The 21747-nt window shown below is 40.4% G+C and overlaps 1 protein-coding gene across 1 annotated transcript in view; it reads right to left on the minus strand.

The window, feature by feature from the left end:
- ppp2r5cb (protein phosphatase 2, regulatory subunit B', gamma b) overlaps positions 1-21747 on the minus strand; it is a 32374-nt gene extending 10627 nt beyond the window's left edge. The window contains 4 exon segments of the mRNA XM_034228624.1: positions 2476-2675; positions 17414-17579; positions 21067-21126; positions 21655-21747. Coding sequence (XP_034084515.1) covers positions 2476-2675; positions 17414-17579; positions 21067-21126; positions 21655-21681 — 453 coding nt within the window. The 5' untranslated portion in view covers positions 21682-21747.

Below are 21747 nucleotides of genomic sequence, written 5' to 3' on the forward strand. Positions count from 1 at the left end.
AAGACATCAAACATGGGAGGAAATACTGTGTGCAGCCTTAACATGAGAACGCACCCTTTAGGGTCTAAAAAAGGGAGTTTGCCGGGTCAGTCTGCGCACTTGATGATTAAAAGCCTTCAGTGTCTTCAAAGGGTCTTTAAGGGGGAAGGGGCAAACGTACGGTCAAGTAATAAGAGTTTGTGTTTCATGCAGATGTGTTGCATTTTTGGATCAAATGAAGCCAAGGCGAGGAGGGTGGAGGGTAGATTTGGCACCTTGATCCTCTGCAGTTTACCATGTGGCATTGAGGCATGGCTTTGATTACAAATCAAAGAGCTTTTTTTTCATTTGGCTAGGGAAAGCAAACCGGGCACCGAGCACACATCCGGGACACGACCTTTAGAGCAACCCATTTCTAATAAATTATACAGTGTTACTCAATGACCGCCACAATGAATAAACGAGGTTCCGAACATGCAGAAGATGTAGCAATAGACTATTTCAGGTTTACTTTCCTGGCCATCTTACCACAAACATCATAAAGTGCCAACTGGAAGGAAACAAAATAATATAGGTGTCACGTTATGGCTTACTAATCATTTAAAAAGAATAAAGCTGGGTGGTTATTGGGTTCAATCTGAGATTAGGGATGCTCATGTGAGTTTCCTATGCCTTAGAAAAAAATACATCTTACAAGAAAGTATTGCTGGCAGGGAAAACGGAAACCGCAGTACATTCTCTTCCCAGTGGCGCAGAAGGTAGAGCACACAGAACACACAGATTCTTAACAAACAGCAGATCCTTGTTCGGAGGTCAAAGCGGGAGCTACATTTAACCGAGTCACATGGATCTGTTAATGGACCAGCACCAGAGGCGTTCCCATACACACAGGCGGTGGAGCTGTTCTTCATGAAATCCCAGAAGGATTAAGTGCTCTGACAAACAGTGCCATCTTTGCGCAAAATGATTATACAGTAATGAAAAGTCAATAAATAAACATGTATATATCTTAATATAATAATAAACTGTTATGCAAAGTCCTGATGTAAAACAACCAAAATGTGTTTAAAAAAGCCTGCAGCATTTCATTTAGTTTAAAACGGTAGCAGTTTAAAATGTATTGTGACTTCCACTTGCTAATCTGAAACTCACAAACCTGCAAATGTTGCTTACAAACAACTTCCATCCTGTATGAGAACAGAGGAGGCCATTGTAAAGGAAATGAAAATAGCACATTCTCTGTCAGGTATGCAACATAAACAACTGCTCTGTCTCATATACAGGAACCTTCAGTATGGAGCTGAGTAATGTACGGTCAAACTGAAATCAATCTGTAGTCTGTTTCAATACTGACCAGTGTTGCACGGTGTACCGATACTTGAAAGGTACCGCGATACCCTGCCGTTAAAAACGGTACAATTCCTCCGTTTCATTAGTATCGGTACTTTAAGAATGACGGGGAAAAGTACTCGGGTGAGAAAGCGCCGTTTTAATAAGAGCCGTGTGTGTTCAGCGCTCTGCTTCCACTCCCTGCACTGCAGCCGTGCCTGCAGTCCCGCCCCTCTCAAGCACGCTCTAAGTCCCTCCCCTCTCAAGCACGCTCTAAGTGCCTCCCCTCTCAAGCACGCTCTAAGTGCCTCCCCTCTCAAGCACGCTCTAAGTGCCTCCCCTCTCAAGCACGCTCTAAGTGCCTCCCCTCTCTCGTGCATGCGGCCACGCGCTAGCTGCCAGAGCATGTGAGAAAACGAGAAGCATGGCTGCAAGTGGGAGTGCAACTGCCGCTGCGCCTCGGCTTGTTGACAAAAAAGACGCCAGAAGCGAAATTTGGAAGTATTTGAGCTATATCTCTGACAGTGAGGGCAAGCCTACGGACACCATGAGGCCGGTCTGTGAGACATGTTTTAGATCCCTGCAAACCAAGGGAGCCAACACATCAGACTTGGCTAAGCACCTGCCGACCGGAATCCAGAGCCGTTTAAAGAATTTAAAGACAGACAGGTTAGCGAATGTGATAGATAACATAATTACATCATGCTCAATCCCATGCCCTCACATCTAAGTCAAACAAGTGTAATTTATTTTGTGACAAACGAGGCAATTAATGGCAATGATAACGGTCTAATGGCTATCTTTTTAGCTAACTTACCAATGTGGCTAACATCTGCAATATACATTTTGTCAATAATTATTTATATTACTGTACTATTACATGCTAATAAAATATAAAACAAATATTTTATAAAACAAAAAAGTTGTTTGAGATGATGCTTAATTTGATTTAATACGAATTCTTGTCATTTATTTTGTTTATTGTTCTCATTGTTTAAAAGTTTGTGTTATGGTTCTGGTTCTGGTGTGAAATAAAGCACAATAATTACATTTAAGACTGTTTCCCTTTTTTTTTTTAAGTATCGAAAAATAATCGGAATCGCAATTCTTGACTTGGTATCGGTATCGAAACCAAAATGTTGGTATCGTGACAACACTAATACTGACCATGTGCACCACCTCTGGGTAGATGGGCTCTGTGATGACATTCCTGTTGTGGGTGATGTACTCCACCATCTCGCTTATCGCCGCCCGCTTCACCTCCTTCCATTTCAGGTCACTCAGTGGGTCTGAGACGAAGTCAAAGAGGACGCAGCACTGCCGCAACTTCTGGATGAACAGCTTCTCCTGCTCTGCAAGGGGAACATCTGCGAGACACAAGAGGAAGTCAACAGTCAGTGTGTGTGAGATTACAAATCAATTCAGACATTAACACTGTATCTGGGAAATGTAGTCTCAACCCTATGATGGGTTGTCATCACGTGAGAGCTTCATCTTTTCATCAGCAGAATATAGAAGTAGCTAAAACATTGCTGGAAGTTTAATATCTAGGAAACGCATGCATAATGATGCAGCACCTGGTCTTTTATAGAAAAAATGATCACGGTTACATATGTGGAGGTAATACTGGTGCAGGAATGAGTCATAAACATGGAAATGAGCTAGCATTTAAGCACTTCTCGTCCCCAACTTCTCAAGTTCATAATGTTTATATGAGTTTATACGCCTGAAATGAGGTCTGTGGTTAATACAAAGATCAAGAGAGTGTTCACGTTTTGTTATGTGATCACACCAAACACGAGTCTGCCTTCTGCTTAGTGACAGGAAGTCTTGTGATATAATGAGTTTGCAGCATTACATTAGCTTTGTATCCCTGCTGATAGCATGTATGCTTTAAATAGGATAAAAAGTGGTGTTAATATGTGGAGATTTTAAACAAAACGTCTAATATCATGAACGTTTGTTTGGCCATAGAGCTTATTCTCTGCTATATCTCAAAATACAATGGAAAAAAATCGCTTGCTAGTTTCTGCCGGCTGGTCTAACCACAAATAAGTCATCACTGCACAACTCATTGATAAAGATTGTTGCCATGGTATGGCCAACAATCATTGTTTACATGTTTGTTCTTCTCCCCCCCACCATGCAGGGATCATTTGTACATCGCTCCTGGAGTTAGTCAGGCTCAGTAGAGCTGTAATGTGATACTGTGGAGTTTCATGTAGAGACATCATCGAAAGACTTCATAAATCAATAATTCAGTCAGCTACGACATCAATGATGTAGAAGCTCCAGATGATTGAGCCACGCCCGTCTGTGTGATCATTAACCTGCCATTTCAAAATCATTACACGTTCCTCTGTAGCTACTGCACACTCACTGGCAATGAGACAATCTCCATTCTGCATGCATTATCTTTGAGTAAATCATTACTAATCACAATCCGTCCACAACATTCAATTAATATGCCATCAAACAAACATTATGATAAATAAGAGAATAACTCACATTATAACTACTTAATGTTGAAACCATGTTAAAATGTATCAAGACTTTCAGCAACCCCAGCATTACGGTCGGGCTGTGCCAGAGGCTAGGAGCACAGGAGCTGAATGCAAAAAGATGTATGCTCTGAATTTTGGAAACGTTACACGTCTGCTCCCAGAGGACCTAAAGGGCTTTCCCATCCTGTACAACAAGAATGTAACGGATATATAATGAACAAGGACATCTAGTACTTTATTAAAAATAAACAAACATTACAACTGTTTTTATATTCGGTACAGTTATGGATCAAGTGGTACTGATTTGCAATATTTTGGGAACTTCTTTCACTGATTTTTTTTTATTGTTTCTACTTAGGCTTTGGATGTGATTTTTTATTTTATTGTGCATGCATCTTTATAATAATCTGTCCCCTTGGCTGTCATAATAAAAATGTCCCTGTGGACCAAATAAAGTATTTCTGATTGAGATTCCGACAGTTTTACATAATGTAGTACACTGAGAGGGTAGCTATCATGTTGTACATACTGCAATAGGACATGCCAATATTGCTGAGGTGTTAACTTTTATGCTATTGACAAAGTGTCAGTAGAGACAGTTTTCCCTTTAGCCTCAGTTGGTCAGAATCCCAAGCTATAACAAGTACCTGAAAACAAGTGCAAGGATGCCATTGCCCATTTATTTGCATTCAACGAGGGGATACAAAACAACATGTCACCTTCTTTAACCCACCCATTGGGCTGAATGAGTTTGTTTGTCTCATCTCCCCATTAACAATCTGTATGTGTACTAGGGGTGCAACAACTAATCGACTTAATCGATTACCAAATTAGTTGGCAACTAATTCAGTCGTCGATTCGTTGGTGACGTCATCACATTGTGTTCTACACCCCGTTAAGCTCCAACGTTATCGGTACAGGAGACATTTAAAAACATATGTCATATGTATTATTGCTACATAAACATTATATCGCAGTCTTAGTGTCACCAACTCCGTTTCTAATATGCAATATGACTACAAAATGTGTCTATAATGTATTTTCGATCTTCCCAATTCAGACGAGATCTCTCTCCCCCGCCTGCTTGCGAGGGGGGCGGGGCAGTTTACACACACACAGCTGCTACCATGCAGCAACACACACACACGGAGGGAGATGGCGGAGAGAACGCGCTCCGAGGTGTGGTTAAACTTTAGCCGTCTCGATGCTCGTTACCAAAAGTGCAATAAGAGTTTAGCATGTAAGGGCGGTAACACGAGCAATTTAACATTTATCAAAAGTGCTCCACATTCAGACGGAGAAATGCACCGGGTTCCACTGTCTTTCTAGCAGCTCTGTCGCTCCATCCACGAGTAACGTTTCCACGTCAGGTGTTATGTATGCTAGCAGCAACACACGGAGTTAACTCAATTATAAAAACATAGGTTAATGATTAGAGGTAACGGAGTTATTTATTTTGTTAAAGTTTCAGATATTCTGTCAGATTATTTAATACGATTTGTTAAAACATTGTTGTTTCTTTTGATGTGAAATATTATTTATTTAATTAAAATAAAAAGCAATGTTAGTTTTGTTCACAATTTGTTTAGTTAGTTTACCTTATTTCTTGTCAAAAGAACCGTTAATACTATCGTTAAAAGGACAGGATCGATAAGCAGTATCGATATAAGTAGTAGTACAGTTAAAACCTTAACGATCCGAATAATCGATTAATCGTTTCATTAATCGATAGATTAATCGATTATCAAATTAGTCGTTTGTTGCAGCCCTAATGTGTACTGTAGGTAGCCATGGAGACCACAGACAGAGATAGGACTTTGGACCACGAGGTGACTGTTGCTAATCAAAGATGCAGGCTGCTGCTGTTACAAAGGAATCATATGCTGCCGATGTGTTGAGCCCATCAGCTGTGGCCATGAGACAATTCAGCCAAACTGACCTCGCAAAACATGGAGCACTGGAAGTAGAAGGGCCATGGATAAAAAGAAAAAGACTTATGGATTAGAAAAGACATTTTTTTTAAAAGATTCCTAGTATAAAAGACTCCAGCCACAACTTTCTGATTTTTTTTTACAGCCTCAGTAAACTTCCTCTTATCCTTTAACTTTGTAATTCTCAACTATAGTGGTTATTTGCATAGAACCAACCTGTTCAAATGATTGGGGAATGAATGTTTGCAGAACTCTATGCAGTAATAGTTTTAATTGGGTTTTTAAAAGCTGTTTAAATGAAGCTGAGTAGAGCCTGTAGAAGTGAAACACTCATATTCCATATCTTCTTAAAACAGATGTAGCTTGACGAATTAAGAAAAAAAATGCAAGTCACATTATGATAATACTTAGCTAGTGTTAGCTCTCTTGCCATTGCTTACAATGTGATAGTATCAAGGATCAGGGACTACACTGAAAAAGTAATAGAGCATCTGGGCTCATTATTAAACCCAAACTAAATCCTTAATTAAATCAAACAATCCCAACATCTAGCCTTCGTATGATAGATTAACATAATATTTAACTTTAACAAACATGAACCAACACGGATCAGATTGAGATGCCAAGAGTCAACATCAGATATGAATAACTATTGTCAGATTAAAGAAAACATATTAAAGTTTAAGCCCATCAATAGTTGCAGCACTATAGGGAGAACCTTAGATTTCAGGTAATTTTGCTTTTCTAACTGTAAAACATAAAATGTCTTTGTCTTGCTGACATCTTTGTAATTAACATTGGGTATCCATGATGTGTATAAGGGACCAGCCGATACTGCTGCACTGCTACAAACATCGCAGTTGATACTTAATAAATACATGCATTTAATTACTTGCCACTGATTTAAGAAGATGATTCGAAGAGATTCAGTACTGCATTCGTGCATACTCCCACACAAGCGAGAACCTGACCCTGGGACTGACAGCACCAACAGGCGGACTTTCCCAGCGCCTCCACGCTTCTGAGTCACTGAGGCACATCTTGTATCTGACGCAACAGCACCAAATGCAGCTACCTGTGTGCTACCTATATGTTTTTTATTTACTGTACATTTCTATTGATTTCTAGAACAGGCATTACAAAACATGTGTATACAAGTTTGTATCAGCTTGGAACAAGAAGTCTAGCTACCCGATTACAAAACATTTCTGAGGCTATATTCGGACACAGTATAGATTAGTGACAGAGTGTGTAAGTAGCTTCGCAGTAACGTCACACTTCATTCCCTCCATCTTGACTACTGGTCACAGACAGGATCTAAGACTATCTGTGCAGTGGAAACGCGCCATTATGGCGCGTTTCCACTGCAGCGGGTAGCTCGCTTTAAAGCGTGCGAGCCGTACGGGGCCCGTTATTGGTTGCGTTTCCACTTGGCCTAGTACCGGCTAGCGGGTCCTAATTCACAGTTTTTCTGGCCCCATAAAATCGTGGTTCTAGGGCCAGGAACAACCAGGCTGAGTCGGGCTGAGTATGCTAAACTAGAGAGAGAATCGCTGGCAAGGGGGCTACAACTACAAACAAAATGAACATATTTGACCGTGATTTAATTGTAATACACATTTCAAAATGATGCCGAAGTAACAACATACTGATACCGGTTAGTAAAAACCATGAATTAATGCTTTGACAAGTCTGCAGACAGACGGCAGGCGAAAACCCCTTTTAAAATGCGTGTTTTCTAAATGGAGCTTGGCTAAGCTAACGTTGTAATATGCTCCGACCGTCCACACTCGCAACAACGGCCTATACAGACATAAATAAACCAGCGACTGTATTCGCCATGACACAGGCAGTCTGTGTTTGCACTTGTTTAACTTTTTGTCTAGTTTCTGAACAGATATGAAGAGCTGTGAGCTCTGAAGTGCTAAGAGCTAACTGCTGTGTTGTTTTCTGGGGCGCTCATTGAAGATAACGTCACGGCTCGCTCGGTAAGGCCTAACCAAACCGAGCGAGGCCGAGCTAAGGCCTGCAGTGGGAAACGCGCCATAATAGACAGCATCAAAGGTCAAAAAATGTGCTTCACCCCTCAGCTTTAACCTACCACCCGTCCGTGGAGAACTCTAATGGGGATCTGTTTTATCTTCCAGCGCTGTGTATTTATGTAAGGCACAGCTGAGTATATTCTTTTGTTATGTCTTTCTTTCCAACAAGCTGCAATTTTTAAGCAGCTGCCACTGAAAGAATAATATTGAAAAGTATAATTTTTGTTGAGAAACTTAGGCAACCACTTTCCCTTCCTCCCGCCTTTAGCATAAACAAAAAGGATTAAGCCCGTTTTAACACGAAACAGGAATAGACAGGACCTTAATGTGAAGGTGCAAACAAATATCTTTGCATTTATCGAGATACAACAAAAATAATGCTAAATTGGCCCTTTAACCCTAAATAATCACATTGACAGCTTAGTGTTTTAGAAGTCCTTAAGTTTAATGTAGATCATGTGATAGTAATCTAACTGTAACAATTGATTTTAAGGTGAACTCATCAGTACCCAGGAGGTCAGTCGGTGCCTGTTGCTAATGATCTGACACTGTTCCCACCCATAAGCAACCTCGACTCATCAACCACCGAGTGCCAAGAGGTCTTCCAGCTCCTGTTACACAACAGCACTAGGGTTTCTGAACAGGCCTAAAATATTAAGAGGCATGCTGTGCAACTGCATACTTCACACACAGGCCTCTCTGCATGATGGCCCCTAACCTTTAATCATCTACGGCTCCAAGCGTGCATGCAGGAAGCCAGTCATGGGCAAAAATTGCTGCCAAAGTCCGTCCTCTCAGGTGCCATGGTGAGGTGAATAGTTGATGAACTGATTAATAAGTGGTACAAACTGTGTACGTTTTGGTGTCAATGCAAACAGAGGACAACCAAAGATAAAGCCTGTGTGATATTTTGTGGCTACGATAATCACCATGATATTAAATGTCATGAGATCAGTTTAAGAGACACAAATACTGATTGTAGAACATAATGTGACTTTCTGAATGGAAGCACTGACTTGCTGTAGGTCTCAGTGTCACACTATTCTGGTTAGCAAGTAAATCACAAGACACCTGGAGATTCAGCCACCACAAGCAGAGCCTTTCTACTGACATGCGTTTCAACTGACACATATACAAGACAATAGGTGTATGCTGATAACAAGCTTCTACCTCACTTCCTATGACATCAGCAGTCTTGATGGGGGATGGGAGACTCAAAACTCACACTCCTAACTCTCTCACCCTCCCTCCCTGACTAGCTAAGCTATGCAATGTCTTGAGCAAAACCCTTCCTCGTTGACATACAAACACAATCCCCTGCTTCCTCCTCCAAAACACACCAACAGGATACATGTTTTAGTGTCTTGTAGAAACTTTTAGAAATGTCATCTGGGAATTACTTTCTTCAACACAATCTAAATTAGCAGCTGCAGTTGCTAAATAGCAAACACATTCTTGCCTATCTCCCCCTTGAAACACACACAAACACAGAACAGACACATTTCCTATTCTCACCTCTAAAATGCATGAGGGCCACAGGCTGGTAAGGCCCGTTGGAGCTCGGTGCATCCAGAACCATCCCACCGTTGGTTCTAGTGCATGCCAACATCAGAGAGCGGAGGCAGGAGACGGGGGAGAAGAGGGCAGCCCGGGCTAAGGCGAGGAGCCAGCCTCCATTTTAGCACGAACACTCGGAGCAGAAAATGAAGCTCCCCTGCTGCTGAGGGAACTAGCTAGTGAGTGATGTCATAAACTGCAGCCACCCGATTGGCTGGCTGCAGTCACGTGGGATGGCTGTCAGAATAAATTAACATGAGGAAAGGGATTGGCTGGTGGGGTGAAGGGGGAGGGACTGTGGCTGTGATTGGAGTGAGAGCAGCTACATCTGTCATTTTGGTGCGATGTTGAACAGTATTTAAAAAGGATAAGCTACGCAAACCTTACAACTTAAGGATAAATACATTTTAAATATTTTAAAAGGTGATGGAGTAAAAGAGATATTGTTTTTCTGTTCAGTTTTGTTCAAAGTTAATAAAAGGATAATTTCATATCGATAAAAAGAGATGATATGACTCTAACCCAATTTTCAGACACCTCTACCAAGAACTATAGAAGTATGGCACTACTATTAAGGCAATTCAAACTGTATTTGACCGATATTTTTCTTTTGATTACTTTGCCTTTTTTGTTTATTGTGTCTGTGTAACCCGTATGTGAACGTATTTGTGTGTATATAGTGGGATTTGGTGTTTTATATATTTTCTTGAATTACAAAAACATCTATCAAGAGTTTTAAAGAACAAACACAGAACTAACCCTCATTTTAGCCACTTCTGTTACTTCATTACTACAACAACTACTACTATACTAAATACAGGAATAAGGCCAGGGATGTAGGCTATTTTTTAGAGTCAGAGGAAGGTTAAAGTGACGCTTCTCATTTTTCATTCACACCCAACAACAAAACCCAAATACCACAACTGACCAAAGCACTTCAATACACTGAATATAACACACACAAGCACAAGTGTTACGCTTTCATGCCACAGTGCAAGTTTAGAAGTGATCCTTCTTTTATATAAAACAACTACAAGGTATAGATAAGTTAAAGAAAATGTTTGCATATGGTACTACTTTAGATAACTAAAGTAAATATGTGAAAAACACAATATGTGTACAATAACTAAATGACTAACACGGGCCCTTTGAGTCTTTGTGCGTGTGTATTTGTGAGTTTTCTCTATGACAGATGGCTGTCCTGGACCCCAGCCTGAGCCCAGGTGTATGCGACAGAGAGACAGGAAGGGAGGAAGTCTCAATGTGAGCAACACAGGATGTGCATGTTCAGAGAGGAGCAGTCCTGCACTGTAAAGTTGTGCAGGAAAAAGGGCGAATTTACAGTGTTAAAACGCAGTTAAACATCATGTTTAGAAACTACATTGAAAAGAGCACATTCAATACAGATATAGCTCTTTAATGCCTGTAACTGTGGGTGGCTGTGGCGCAGTGGATTAGTGTGTTGGTGTTCGGATCATAGGTTCAAACCCCACTGCAGTCAGCATGTCGTTGTGTCCCTGGGCAAGACACTTCACCCCAAATTGCTCCTGTGGAGATTGCCCACTGTCACGGAAGTGATCTCTGGGCCCATAGATCTCGGCCTCCGTTACGGGTTGTTGTTGATTGTGTTCACCTGGTGCCCTGTGTTGTCTCCTCCCCCCTCACTTGTGTCTTATTGGCCTGATTAGTGTGTGTGTGTATTTAGGCTCTGTTGTCCCTGTCAGTGGACAGGTAGTGTGTGTGAGATCCTTGTGGCTGGTGACTGTGTTCACATGAGACAGTAATAAATGCCCACACCGGGTTATATTTGAACTCTGCCTCCTTGCTTGGTCGGGCCGCTCAACGGTCAGTCTCACACCCGCAGTATTGAGTATGTAAGTCGCTTTGGATAAAAGCGTCTAACAAGTAACATGTGATGTAATGTAACTAGTGCAAACGAGGTAGAAAAGTGGAGTCACAGTGTGCATCCACCCATTTCACACCCACCATGACTACAGTGTACTGTCACCAGCTCTCATGAACACAGAGTGCACACACCAACATATACATAATGATGTCAACTAACACCTATTGTCATTTCCTGTGCAATTTAACTCCCTGTGCATTACTGACATTAGTTTACATTTCCCTTTTGTCAATTACAAAACCACATTTCCACATTTAAAACTACTTTGATCATTATTTTTTACTCATGATTGTACATTTTTGTAAAGAGAAGGTGACAAACAACTGAAATGCACAATATATTCACGCTTAGTTTAACTCCATTTACTATTTCTATGAATTTTGCAAACAACAAATTATAGCCGAAATATGCACTGTTGCATATGTAAGGTCAAATAGATATATGTGTTTTAAATGCCAACATTTAAAATCAGTAGATCATTATTTGTTATTAATATTGTTTTATTTGTCCAGCTAAATACACTTAAAATATATATAGTTGGGGCCTTTTTCCAGAGTTTAAAAAACAAATCAGTGTGTTTTTAATCATGTCAGTTACTTTAGGTTGTGACTGCAAAAATGTAGTATTCTGATTGATCTTTCGGAAGACTTGGCGATTAAGCTAAGTTTGACTAACTTGCTACATTTGCTCTAAACTGAAATCTACGCCATCGTTGTTTTTCAGCAATCTCTGAAACCTTGAATGAAAACACAGTGTTTCTCATACATTGATTTATTTGTGGCGGGCCACAAATAAATCCCGCCTGGAACAACACTACTAGCGTGCCCTTGAGTAAGGCACTTAGCCCTCAGTTACTCCAGGGAGAATGTCCCCTGTAATTGTGCCCCCACAAATAGAATCAAATTCTGTGGGAAACACTGAAACATGATTGCATTGTTAAGATCCCCCGCATAATGATCTAGACTGCAAAATACAATTTAGCAGTGCAACAGGACTCTACCACAGAGTCTGTCTGGTCCTAATATATACAATACAGAGGGCTATTTCAGCAGCAGGGTGTAGTCTGAGTGTATAAAGGGCTCTTTCTTCCCATTCTGTTCCCTAGTCATGGGGCAACATCCCATCAGAAGATCTGTTGTTCTGACCAACACAACGCTAAAACACTCCCACTTGTTACACATGCTCTCCAAACGCTCCTCTGGCACATGCCTTCATGAGCTTTCTGCTGTCTGCGCTATTTTTGGCGGTGGCAAGAGAGTGAACTTGTGAGGCATCATGAGTCTGCTCCTGTATTGGATGGGGAGAGCTTTTGCTTGTGTTGTAAATCCATCATTGATAGCAGCAGGTCGGCCCGAAATACACAGCCGAGTGTTTCATTTTCAGATCTGCTGATCTTTAGTGTCATGTTTTGAACGCTCCAGGCTCAAATCTATTTGGAGAAGCAGACTTATCAACACAGCTGAGGCATTTTCAACTGAAGCTTGAGTTGTTTTTGCCCTAAAGCAACTTCCAATGATATACAAATAGCTCTATCAGTATCCTGGATCTATTCTAATGTTTCTGCCTGCTCTAACTCGCACAGAAAGTGATCTTTACGAATGGAAGATGTCATGTTCATTATGGCTGCTATGTATTACTTTCACATAAAGACTGGAAATGAAAGAGACAAATATCTCAGATGACTGGTACAACACATTGTATTTTTTGTTTTGCAAACACAGAAGCAATATCAGTTAAAAATATGACTTCAACATTTTCATTTCTTTACCTACTTAAAGGTCCCATGACATGGCCATTTCTACTGATCATAATCCCATGGTTGAGGTCTACTAGAATAGATTTACATTGTTCAATGTTCCAAACTCACATTGGTTTCTCATGCAGCATCTCTGTATAGCATGTGTATTCACTCTCTGTCCTAAACGCCTTGTTGGAGCTCCTGCCCCCCCCCCCTCCCTGTGAGCCCACTGTGCTCTGATGTGTGATTATGTGTTACAATGGCGTTTGTTAGCAACCAGAAAATGACACCAGTAATGACAAACATGAGAATGCTGCGTGGGGTCTGGGTGCCGTGTTGGCGGGACGTTGCGGGGCTCGCTGCTGTGAGGAGCGGACAGTGTGAGCTGGATTACTGGTGTGGTTTCCTGGTTGCTGCGTGGGATTTGCGAGACAGCGAGACACGGCGAAACCCAGCCTGAGCACACACACGTGAGTGTGTGGCGAACTGTGAGTGGAGATCCACGCAGCTACGGCTGAGAAAAGATAAGGCTGAGTGTGCCGACGAAACTCCGCGGAGTATCACGGATTTGCGGCTGAGAAAAGATAAGACTGAGTGAGTGTGTGTGTGTGTGAGGAGCTCCACAGATTGGTCCATTTGGACTAATAGGTCCATTTGGTCGTCGTTACGTCACTTGGTACCAGGAAGAAAAATTAAAATGTCCAACGAGGCGTTCTGGGGCAGCACAGACAGGTCTTTTCTGTGTTAGAGTTTTACTCGCTACAGGGTGTACTTTGAGGGTTTGTGACAGACCGTTTACAAGCAGAAAAAGCTACATAACACACAAGGGGACGGGTAATAACCAGAAGAGCATGACATGGGACCTTTAACACTGTTCCTCAAAAAATGTATGAGCTCAGAGTCGTGCCAAACCATTGCTAGGTATTTACAGCTTCGTCCCAGCTGGTGAGTTATGTTTTTATTATTTTATATATATGCGAAATGTTAGACCTCTCAGGAAAGAGGAATGGGGGGTTTTCCTGTCCCACCTGCAGGAGTGAGAGGAAACCCCTCCCTGAAGGCAGCTTTGCCCTTTGGCATCCTGCTTCAAGTAACTGCTAACCATTTAACAAAAGTCAACTTTCAACTTTTCTTACCTGACGGACACCTACATTTTCTACATTTTAACCAAGCTGTTAAAAACCAACAAGAAGATTATGTTAAAAATAAAAACATAAAAATAACTTCAATAATAAGGGATTACTATTCTAAATGGTGTGATTATATTTGAGTTTTACACAGGTTAAGCAACCACTAGAGTAAACTTGCAAGGTCAAAACGATTGAAATGTTTGTTAGAGTTTAACATAATAATAATTCATATTTTATACCAGCAGATGGCGACAAACCCTTGGTGAAAAATGCTTCGTGCAGGCTGCTTTAAAAAAAAGAACACTTGCAGGTGTAAAGGTTGTTGTTGTATTTGTATATAATTAAAATTAGACAACGATTAAATTAACTAATTTAAAGCATTTATCTTATGTGTATGACATGCAGTGAGAAAGTAAGTATATATATGTGTAATAAAAGCCTTACAAAACAAGCTTGCCTGCTGTGCTAATGAACACAAATGGAGGGACAGTTCAACTCCACTCTACACTTGCAGTGTTTCCCATACATTGATTTATTTGTGGCGGTCCGCCACATATGGATCTCATAAAAAAAAAATAATAACAATAATTTCTTTTTGGTTTTTTTAATTAAAAAAAAGAAAAATACGGTGGTCTAATAATGGATAGTGAGGCGGGCTGAAGATCGGAAGGTTGCGAGTTCAAATCCTGCCTGGAACACCACCACTGGTGTGCCCTTGAGTAAGGCACTTAGCCCTTAGTTACTCCAGGGAGAATGTTCCTGTAATTGGTCATTGTAAATTGCTTTGGAATAAGGCATCTGCTAAATGCCTAAATTGTAAATTATATTTTTGGGAGAATAAATCCCACAGATCCTCAACTCCAGTGTGTCTCACTCATTAACAACGCAACACAGAGCAACAACAACGTTGTCTACAGTAGCCATGAACTTGCATGTATTTTCTTATTTGAGGGGGGGGTGGATGCGTGGGCCACCCGAATAGGTTAAGGGGGGTTAAGGGGGGTCATGGCCTGCTTCTGGTCAGGGCTTTTAGGCTCGTCTCGGCCTTGTGGCTCTGCAGGACGGCCTATCAGACGTGTGTTGAATATGCCCGGAATGAAAACAGGCCGAGCGTGGAGCCTGTTTGGACAGGACTAAGAGATAACATCTACCGGGCCACTGTGGGATAATGTTTTGCAGAATGTTATCAAAGCTCCAGCTGGGGTGTGGGAAGAGAGCAGCTTTTATCAGGAATTAAGTTATGATTGATGGTTTCTTGACACAGTACAAGGGTAATGGCTAACCGAGATATAGGTGTGTTTTATGGTAGAATTGCCACACTGGGTGTAATTGTAATCTCACACAAAAGGTGAACAAATGGTACACAATAACAACATCTGCTATTAAAACCACAGATAGTAACTTCACTAAGTGCTTTAGCTTCCAAAGAGAGAAATATTTGTGAATTATTTTGAAGGGGAGTGCTACCTTTGCATTGTGTATTGTAGCAAGGGGTGCTCACTGCAAGAAGGCTATGCTGAGATCAGAGGCAAGATAGAAAACAATTAAAGTCATATTTCAGTCTGTAGTTTAGTGGATAATATTGTGAGAAGAGATTGGCCTCAGGTGTTATCTTATGTGTTTACCTTATAGGACGTCTACTCTCTCTTGAACAGAGAGTTGACGTAAAGCTTGCATAGGTAACATAAGGAGAAGCCAGCAAGAATGATCCAACCTTGAAAGCAACCCAGTGTTTCTGACTATGTTTTAATGAAGGCAGCAAGAAGCCCTTGCTCTGAATTGGCAAAATTACAGTTTAATCCCAAATTATTAAATGTTTTGGTCAGAGCATTGGTTTATTGATTTTGTCAGGAGAATATCAACAACAAAAAACACAATTCAAAACACATTAACAGCCCTGGCTTTAAGTTCTGACTTCCAACTTATAATGTACAATTCACATATTAACACTAGTAGACGGCACACAACCATGCCTTGTCAGAGTTTTCCAAGACAGAATCAAACCATGACATTGAATTGAATCAAATTCAGGAAACAACAACCCTGCAGACTTGTCATTGCCTTATTAACTCTAAACAATTCAAATATAAAAACAAAATCTGTCTTTGAGAGGAAATGTATGACCCTCCCAGCCAACATCTCAAATGTCCAAACGTTAAGAACTTTGTGTAATTATTCATTTGTTAAATGATTAGAGGATAGTTTAGTCGCTACTATATCAGTTTCTCTGATAAGAGCACACTGCCTTGCATTGTTTATTTCACCACCTTTAGAGTTATATTTCCCAGACATAGAACTATTGCACCTTTGTCTTTTGCACTGATAAGCAACCTTTTATTGCATCGCACTGATTAACTAACTTCTTGCCGTCATATCCACTTCCAACATCTGCCAAAGCAGTTCCTTTAAGCACGTCCGGTTGCAGTTTTGCCCACGTTCTTAATAACATATAGTACATTTAAAGCTGTATAATCTGGCTGTATGTTTTCAGCACTCAGCCAGGTTATATAATTACTGTACTGGCAGGAGGCAGCGGACAATATTGTTGTGTGTGTATCCATGCATAGATAGTATGCCCAGAGGCCAAACACCAGTGCCCACTTCTTGCTTTTCCATCTGGTGCTATGTTGCTTCCGAGTTTAGACATAAAAGAAAACGTCAATAGAACTCTGCAAAAACCTGCCAATTTCTCTTCCAGCGGGGGCGGGGGAGGTGGGGGGTTAGTAGTATGTCTGGCAGACATTACTGGTCACTGGCAACATCCTGAAGCACAAGGAACATGGAATTAAAGCTTTATCTCTGGATTACCACTAAATATAGACGCTTGGGTCCAATCCAGCGCAAAGTCCATTCCATGTACGTCCTCTGCTCGTTTCCATGTGTTGCGTAATGTCATGCTCAGCTGGATATTACAATGAGGGTGATGCAGCAGGGGATGTTCAATAGGTGTTTGGAAAGAAATTAACATGAGTGTGTGCATGTAGGGATGAATGTCTGTAAGGCTTACACTTATCTGTGACAAGATTACAGGTTGGTTTTTCCCCCCATCATGCCTCAAGGGGAATTCTGCTCTATGTACTGTATGGTTTCTTGGAGATGAGGCTTGAAAACAACATATTTTTGCCCCAAATAAAGCAAATTGTTAACACTTAAACAAAAAGTGGAAACAGCAGCTTTGCTTAGAGTGCTTGTATCAGTTGATGTGTAAATGCAAACAACTCTAGAACCCAAAACACGGGGTAGTTACTTCATGATTTGATTAGAGGACTTGATTTAGTGTTTATACAGGTTAAATACCTTTGAAAGCAGGCAGCTTCTGCAGCTCCCTGTTGTTGCTCAAGCTGAAACGAGAGGAGCTCTGCCTCTTGTCCTTTTTGACAGGTGTCTGGGAACCTGGCTGCTTCCCCTTTAGCAGCTGAGTGGTGGGAGGAGCACTATTGCTAGCCTTCCTGTTAGAGCTCTGCTGAAACAAGAGAGAGAAAAAACACATTAGTGACAGGGCGATAGCGCTAGCACATATTGTGAACTGTGTGTGAAAGAGAGTGCAATATGTCTTTGTGAATCAGATAATACTGTGTGACTGCCACACTAAATGAAGGATTTATTTATATGCAATAGCTAAGGTCATGAATCACTCTTTACCCAATGTAGAGATACTATATACTAGGGATGTAACGATATACCGAATATCGCGATAAATAAACGTCTCAATGCCGTCATGAGACTGACAGAATCTACCGCGATATTACATGGTTAATTCATTTTTATTTATTTAACCTTTATTTAACCAGGTGGTCCCATTGAGATCATCGATCTCGTTTTCAAGGGAGACCTGTCCAACATGGCAGCAAGTAGGTTACAACATGAACATAAAACAACAGATAACACAAAAGGATGTAGGGCTACATGTACACACCTAGAGACATTGACAAGTACCGTATATGTATATCTCGCCCTGTCAATAAGCCTCACCTTCTTGGCAAAAACTGTATTGTTTTTGAAGTGCTGGAGAGACAATGCCCAGTTTTACCCACTGCTGTCACCCATGGCCAAAGCCTATCTCTCTGTCCCACAGAGGTGGCGTTAGACTTTTTCGCTGTCCGTCATTTTGACAGACAGGATCGTAAAATGTCCTTTGTGAGGTGCAGTGGCACAAAGAACATGCCTACTTTGTTTGGTAGTACTAGTAGGTAAAAAAAAAACTGGTTGTTCTTGTTCCAGTCTGTTACTGTCACTTTGTTTTTGACCCTTTAAAAAATACTACTATCCTACTAAAATGCTGTACAAATCAGATTTATTATTTAATGAAGAACATGTTTTCAAGTAAAAAATAAATACATTTTAAAATTATTTTTTCTTTATTTTTCAATATCGCGATAAATACCGTAACCGTACCGTGGACTTGTTATCGCGATATTATCGTACCGTGAGTTTTTGGTATCGTTACGTCCCTACTATATACATTAGGGATGCAATGTTTGTAAAAAGGAATTAATTGGGATTATTTTTGACTGATATTGAAATTAAGATATGATTCACAATATGGGAGGGATTGATCATTTATAAATCTTAGTTTTTTATTGTCATTGCAAAATATATGAAGTGATTATGGTGTGATTTTTTAAGAGGATCTGTGCCAAACAAACATGTCTTTTAGAGTCTGGGGGTCTACTTTTTCAAGTCAGGATATCTCTGCTGCTCCACAGTTGTGGAAAATAAATTGTGCTTCCTGCGATTTCAATATTGCACTCATCAATATCAGTATAAAGACGAACCATCATGACTTTGTATTCACTAATTATTAACCTACCCAGCTGTGTTCTAGAGAGGACTAAATACAAATCTTAGTGAGGCGTGATTTAATCCTGATGTGGAATAAAGTGAAAGTGGAAACTTTCTCACAGCTGGTCCCACCTGCCTGCTGGGATCGATTCATCAACACACACCTGACGGCACAAAGTGTACTTCACCAGATGCAGCTGTGGGGCTGTGTCAGACCGAGTCACAGGGGAATTATTAAACTCAGTTAAGACCCAGCTGAAGTCACTCACAGTCAGTACAAGAAAGCAGCCTAAGAGCTGGGCAACAAGCAAGCTGTATAGCTAAGTGGGAAATAACAGCTTGCAGCCCAGCAATTTCAATATGACGCAACATTGAAGCCATGGTACGCATGACTGCTGACACACAACAGCAATCCTGCTTGCATAGATAATTGACATCAAGGCAAAAATATTTTTTTTGGGGGGGGGGGAATACATGAATGTGATACAGTTCTGTCTGTTTTTGTAAATAGCGAGCAGAAAACTTTTTCAAGCATTTTAGTCATTACAAGGGACTGGATTATGTAATACAGCAGCCCCCAAAATACAAACAGGTGGTCAGCAGACGGTCCAATATGAATATTAGATGTAAAGGGGAGGACAGTACGGCACAAACAGATGTCCACTGTCAACCAGGGCTTAAAAAGGGGGCATCAAGGTTTTTGTTTACTTCAAAATGGAAAAGAAAAGAGTTGAAATCTTTTCAAAATGGTTCAGTGATGTTCCAATAAATGGTCATTGCTGAGTTCATGGAAGAAGTTGATTTTCTTTTGTTAAAAGATGCATTTTAACTTGGAAAAATCACAACAATACTGTTTGGAATCATGCTGTGCACTGTGTGTGGATACGCTCATACTTTTTGTTACAAATACAGTACATGACCATGTCGTGCAACACTGTGAGAAAAATGATTCACACCAGCTGCCTGTGCTATTACAGGACCAACACAATGTTTAACAGCTACTGCTTTGGCATGTCCAGATGTGACCACATCCAGATGTCAGTGCAACTTTATTAGCCTTTCTTTTAATGTTTTATACATATTGAGAGGTTATGTAGAATGGTGCATAACCTTTTTATACAAGTGTATTCACTTCTGTGTTCATTTCTGAGAAACCAATAACAGTGTTGTCCTTTCCGTATTGAAAAATAAAGATTACCAGTCGAATTGTTCACATGTGTTGATTAGAAACTAGTCTCGTGGCCTGATTACACATAGGCCTGTAACGATAAATACTATTATCGACCTACGTACTATATATGAACATGAACTCTGTTGGGACACAGCCTTGCTAAGCAGGTAGCACATACAGTACAACCTTCGAATTCCATTTGCAATATCTGATTATTATTAAAAGTTCAACGTAATTGTAATAGTATGCATTAGTATGATATCAGTTGCATGGATGGTATTCAAATGATGATGATAATATCATTCATTACTTGGAACAATATATTGTCAGTCAAAAACCATTATTGTGTCCTCATTAAACACCTATTTATTTTGTAGCTAGCCAATGGACATAGAAGCATAATAATGGTTTTATAATCTCCTTGCAACTATATTGAATTGCCCATGTTTTTGCTGAAAGTGTCACATACCGACAATAGGATGCAACTAGATGACACATCCTGGGAGCTCTACTAAGTGATATAGATAGCTTTATAATTCTGATTAGCTAAGTATAAAGTAATTTGCTGTGTCATTTGATCATGCAGATCTAGTGAATCAGTACAAAAAAGCATGCACAACCACACTTCTACATTTAACTGCATATTAAAATATCAGTTATTGCACATGACACCAGTATTACAAAGGATTTGGTGAGTATATTAATATTGAGCATACTAAGGACATATTAACATGTATGGAGAAACTCCACTTATTGGCAAGTGCCATGAACGGATGTCATCTACAAGCACTGGATCATCAATAAACAGCAACATGAGTCTAAAAAAAGTGTACAACCAAGGCTGGTCAATGACCCCTAAACAGAATCACTGCAAAGGACTCCAATTTACAGAACACATTCCATTTTCACATTGTAATATCAGAAGCATATCATTTGTTAGCACAAAAACTTCCAATACGTATTTGTATTAAAGTGGACATGGTTAACCCAACGTTACCTCGTTCTCTGAATTGTCTTGTCCTCCACTCTTGCCCACTTTACCAGACTTAAGGGACTCCTGAAAGAGAAAGTTGAAGTTCCTAGGTCAACTTAACGTTAACAAATAACTAAGGAGCCAACATTATTAAGCAGTCTATCAAAGAAAATGTTAGCTAAAAATAGCATGCCTGCCCACCCAGTCTCACACTCCTGTTTGAATACACTGGCAAGTCTGCTGCTAGCCAGCTAATGTTACTCAATAGCATTTACACGACCCCGGCTTCAAGCTTTAAACAAAATATACAACGCTTACTTAATACAACTTAACACACACACGTTGTCATACACAAATATTTTCAAAGTATGCAACATCACTTTGGGAAAACGGTGCTTAATTTAAATAAGGCAGGACAAGTGCTAACATGTAGGCAGAATAGCGGCTAGCTGCAGATCATTGCAGGTTTGCTAACGTATATGATGGGACCCTGCGCTGAAAGCTGTATTAAATGTCTTGTTATAACGCCAGTTTTGAATAAATACACTTAAATACATCTCATGCAAACTTTTTCTCCAAACGTCATAACCTCTTATCAATTCTGAAACTCACCTTGTCTTTTTTCGTTTTATTCGGCATTGTACAACCGTAGCCGCCCTTGCTCCCCTCTCGGAAAACGTTACTCCACTCCACAACCCAAACCTT

Source organism: Gymnodraco acuticeps, unplaced genomic scaffold (genome assembly GCF_902827175.1).
Source record: "Gymnodraco acuticeps unplaced genomic scaffold, fGymAcu1.1, whole genome shotgun sequence".
In the NCBI taxonomy this organism is placed as follows: domain Eukaryota; kingdom Metazoa; phylum Chordata; class Actinopteri; order Perciformes; family Bathydraconidae; genus Gymnodraco; species Gymnodraco acuticeps.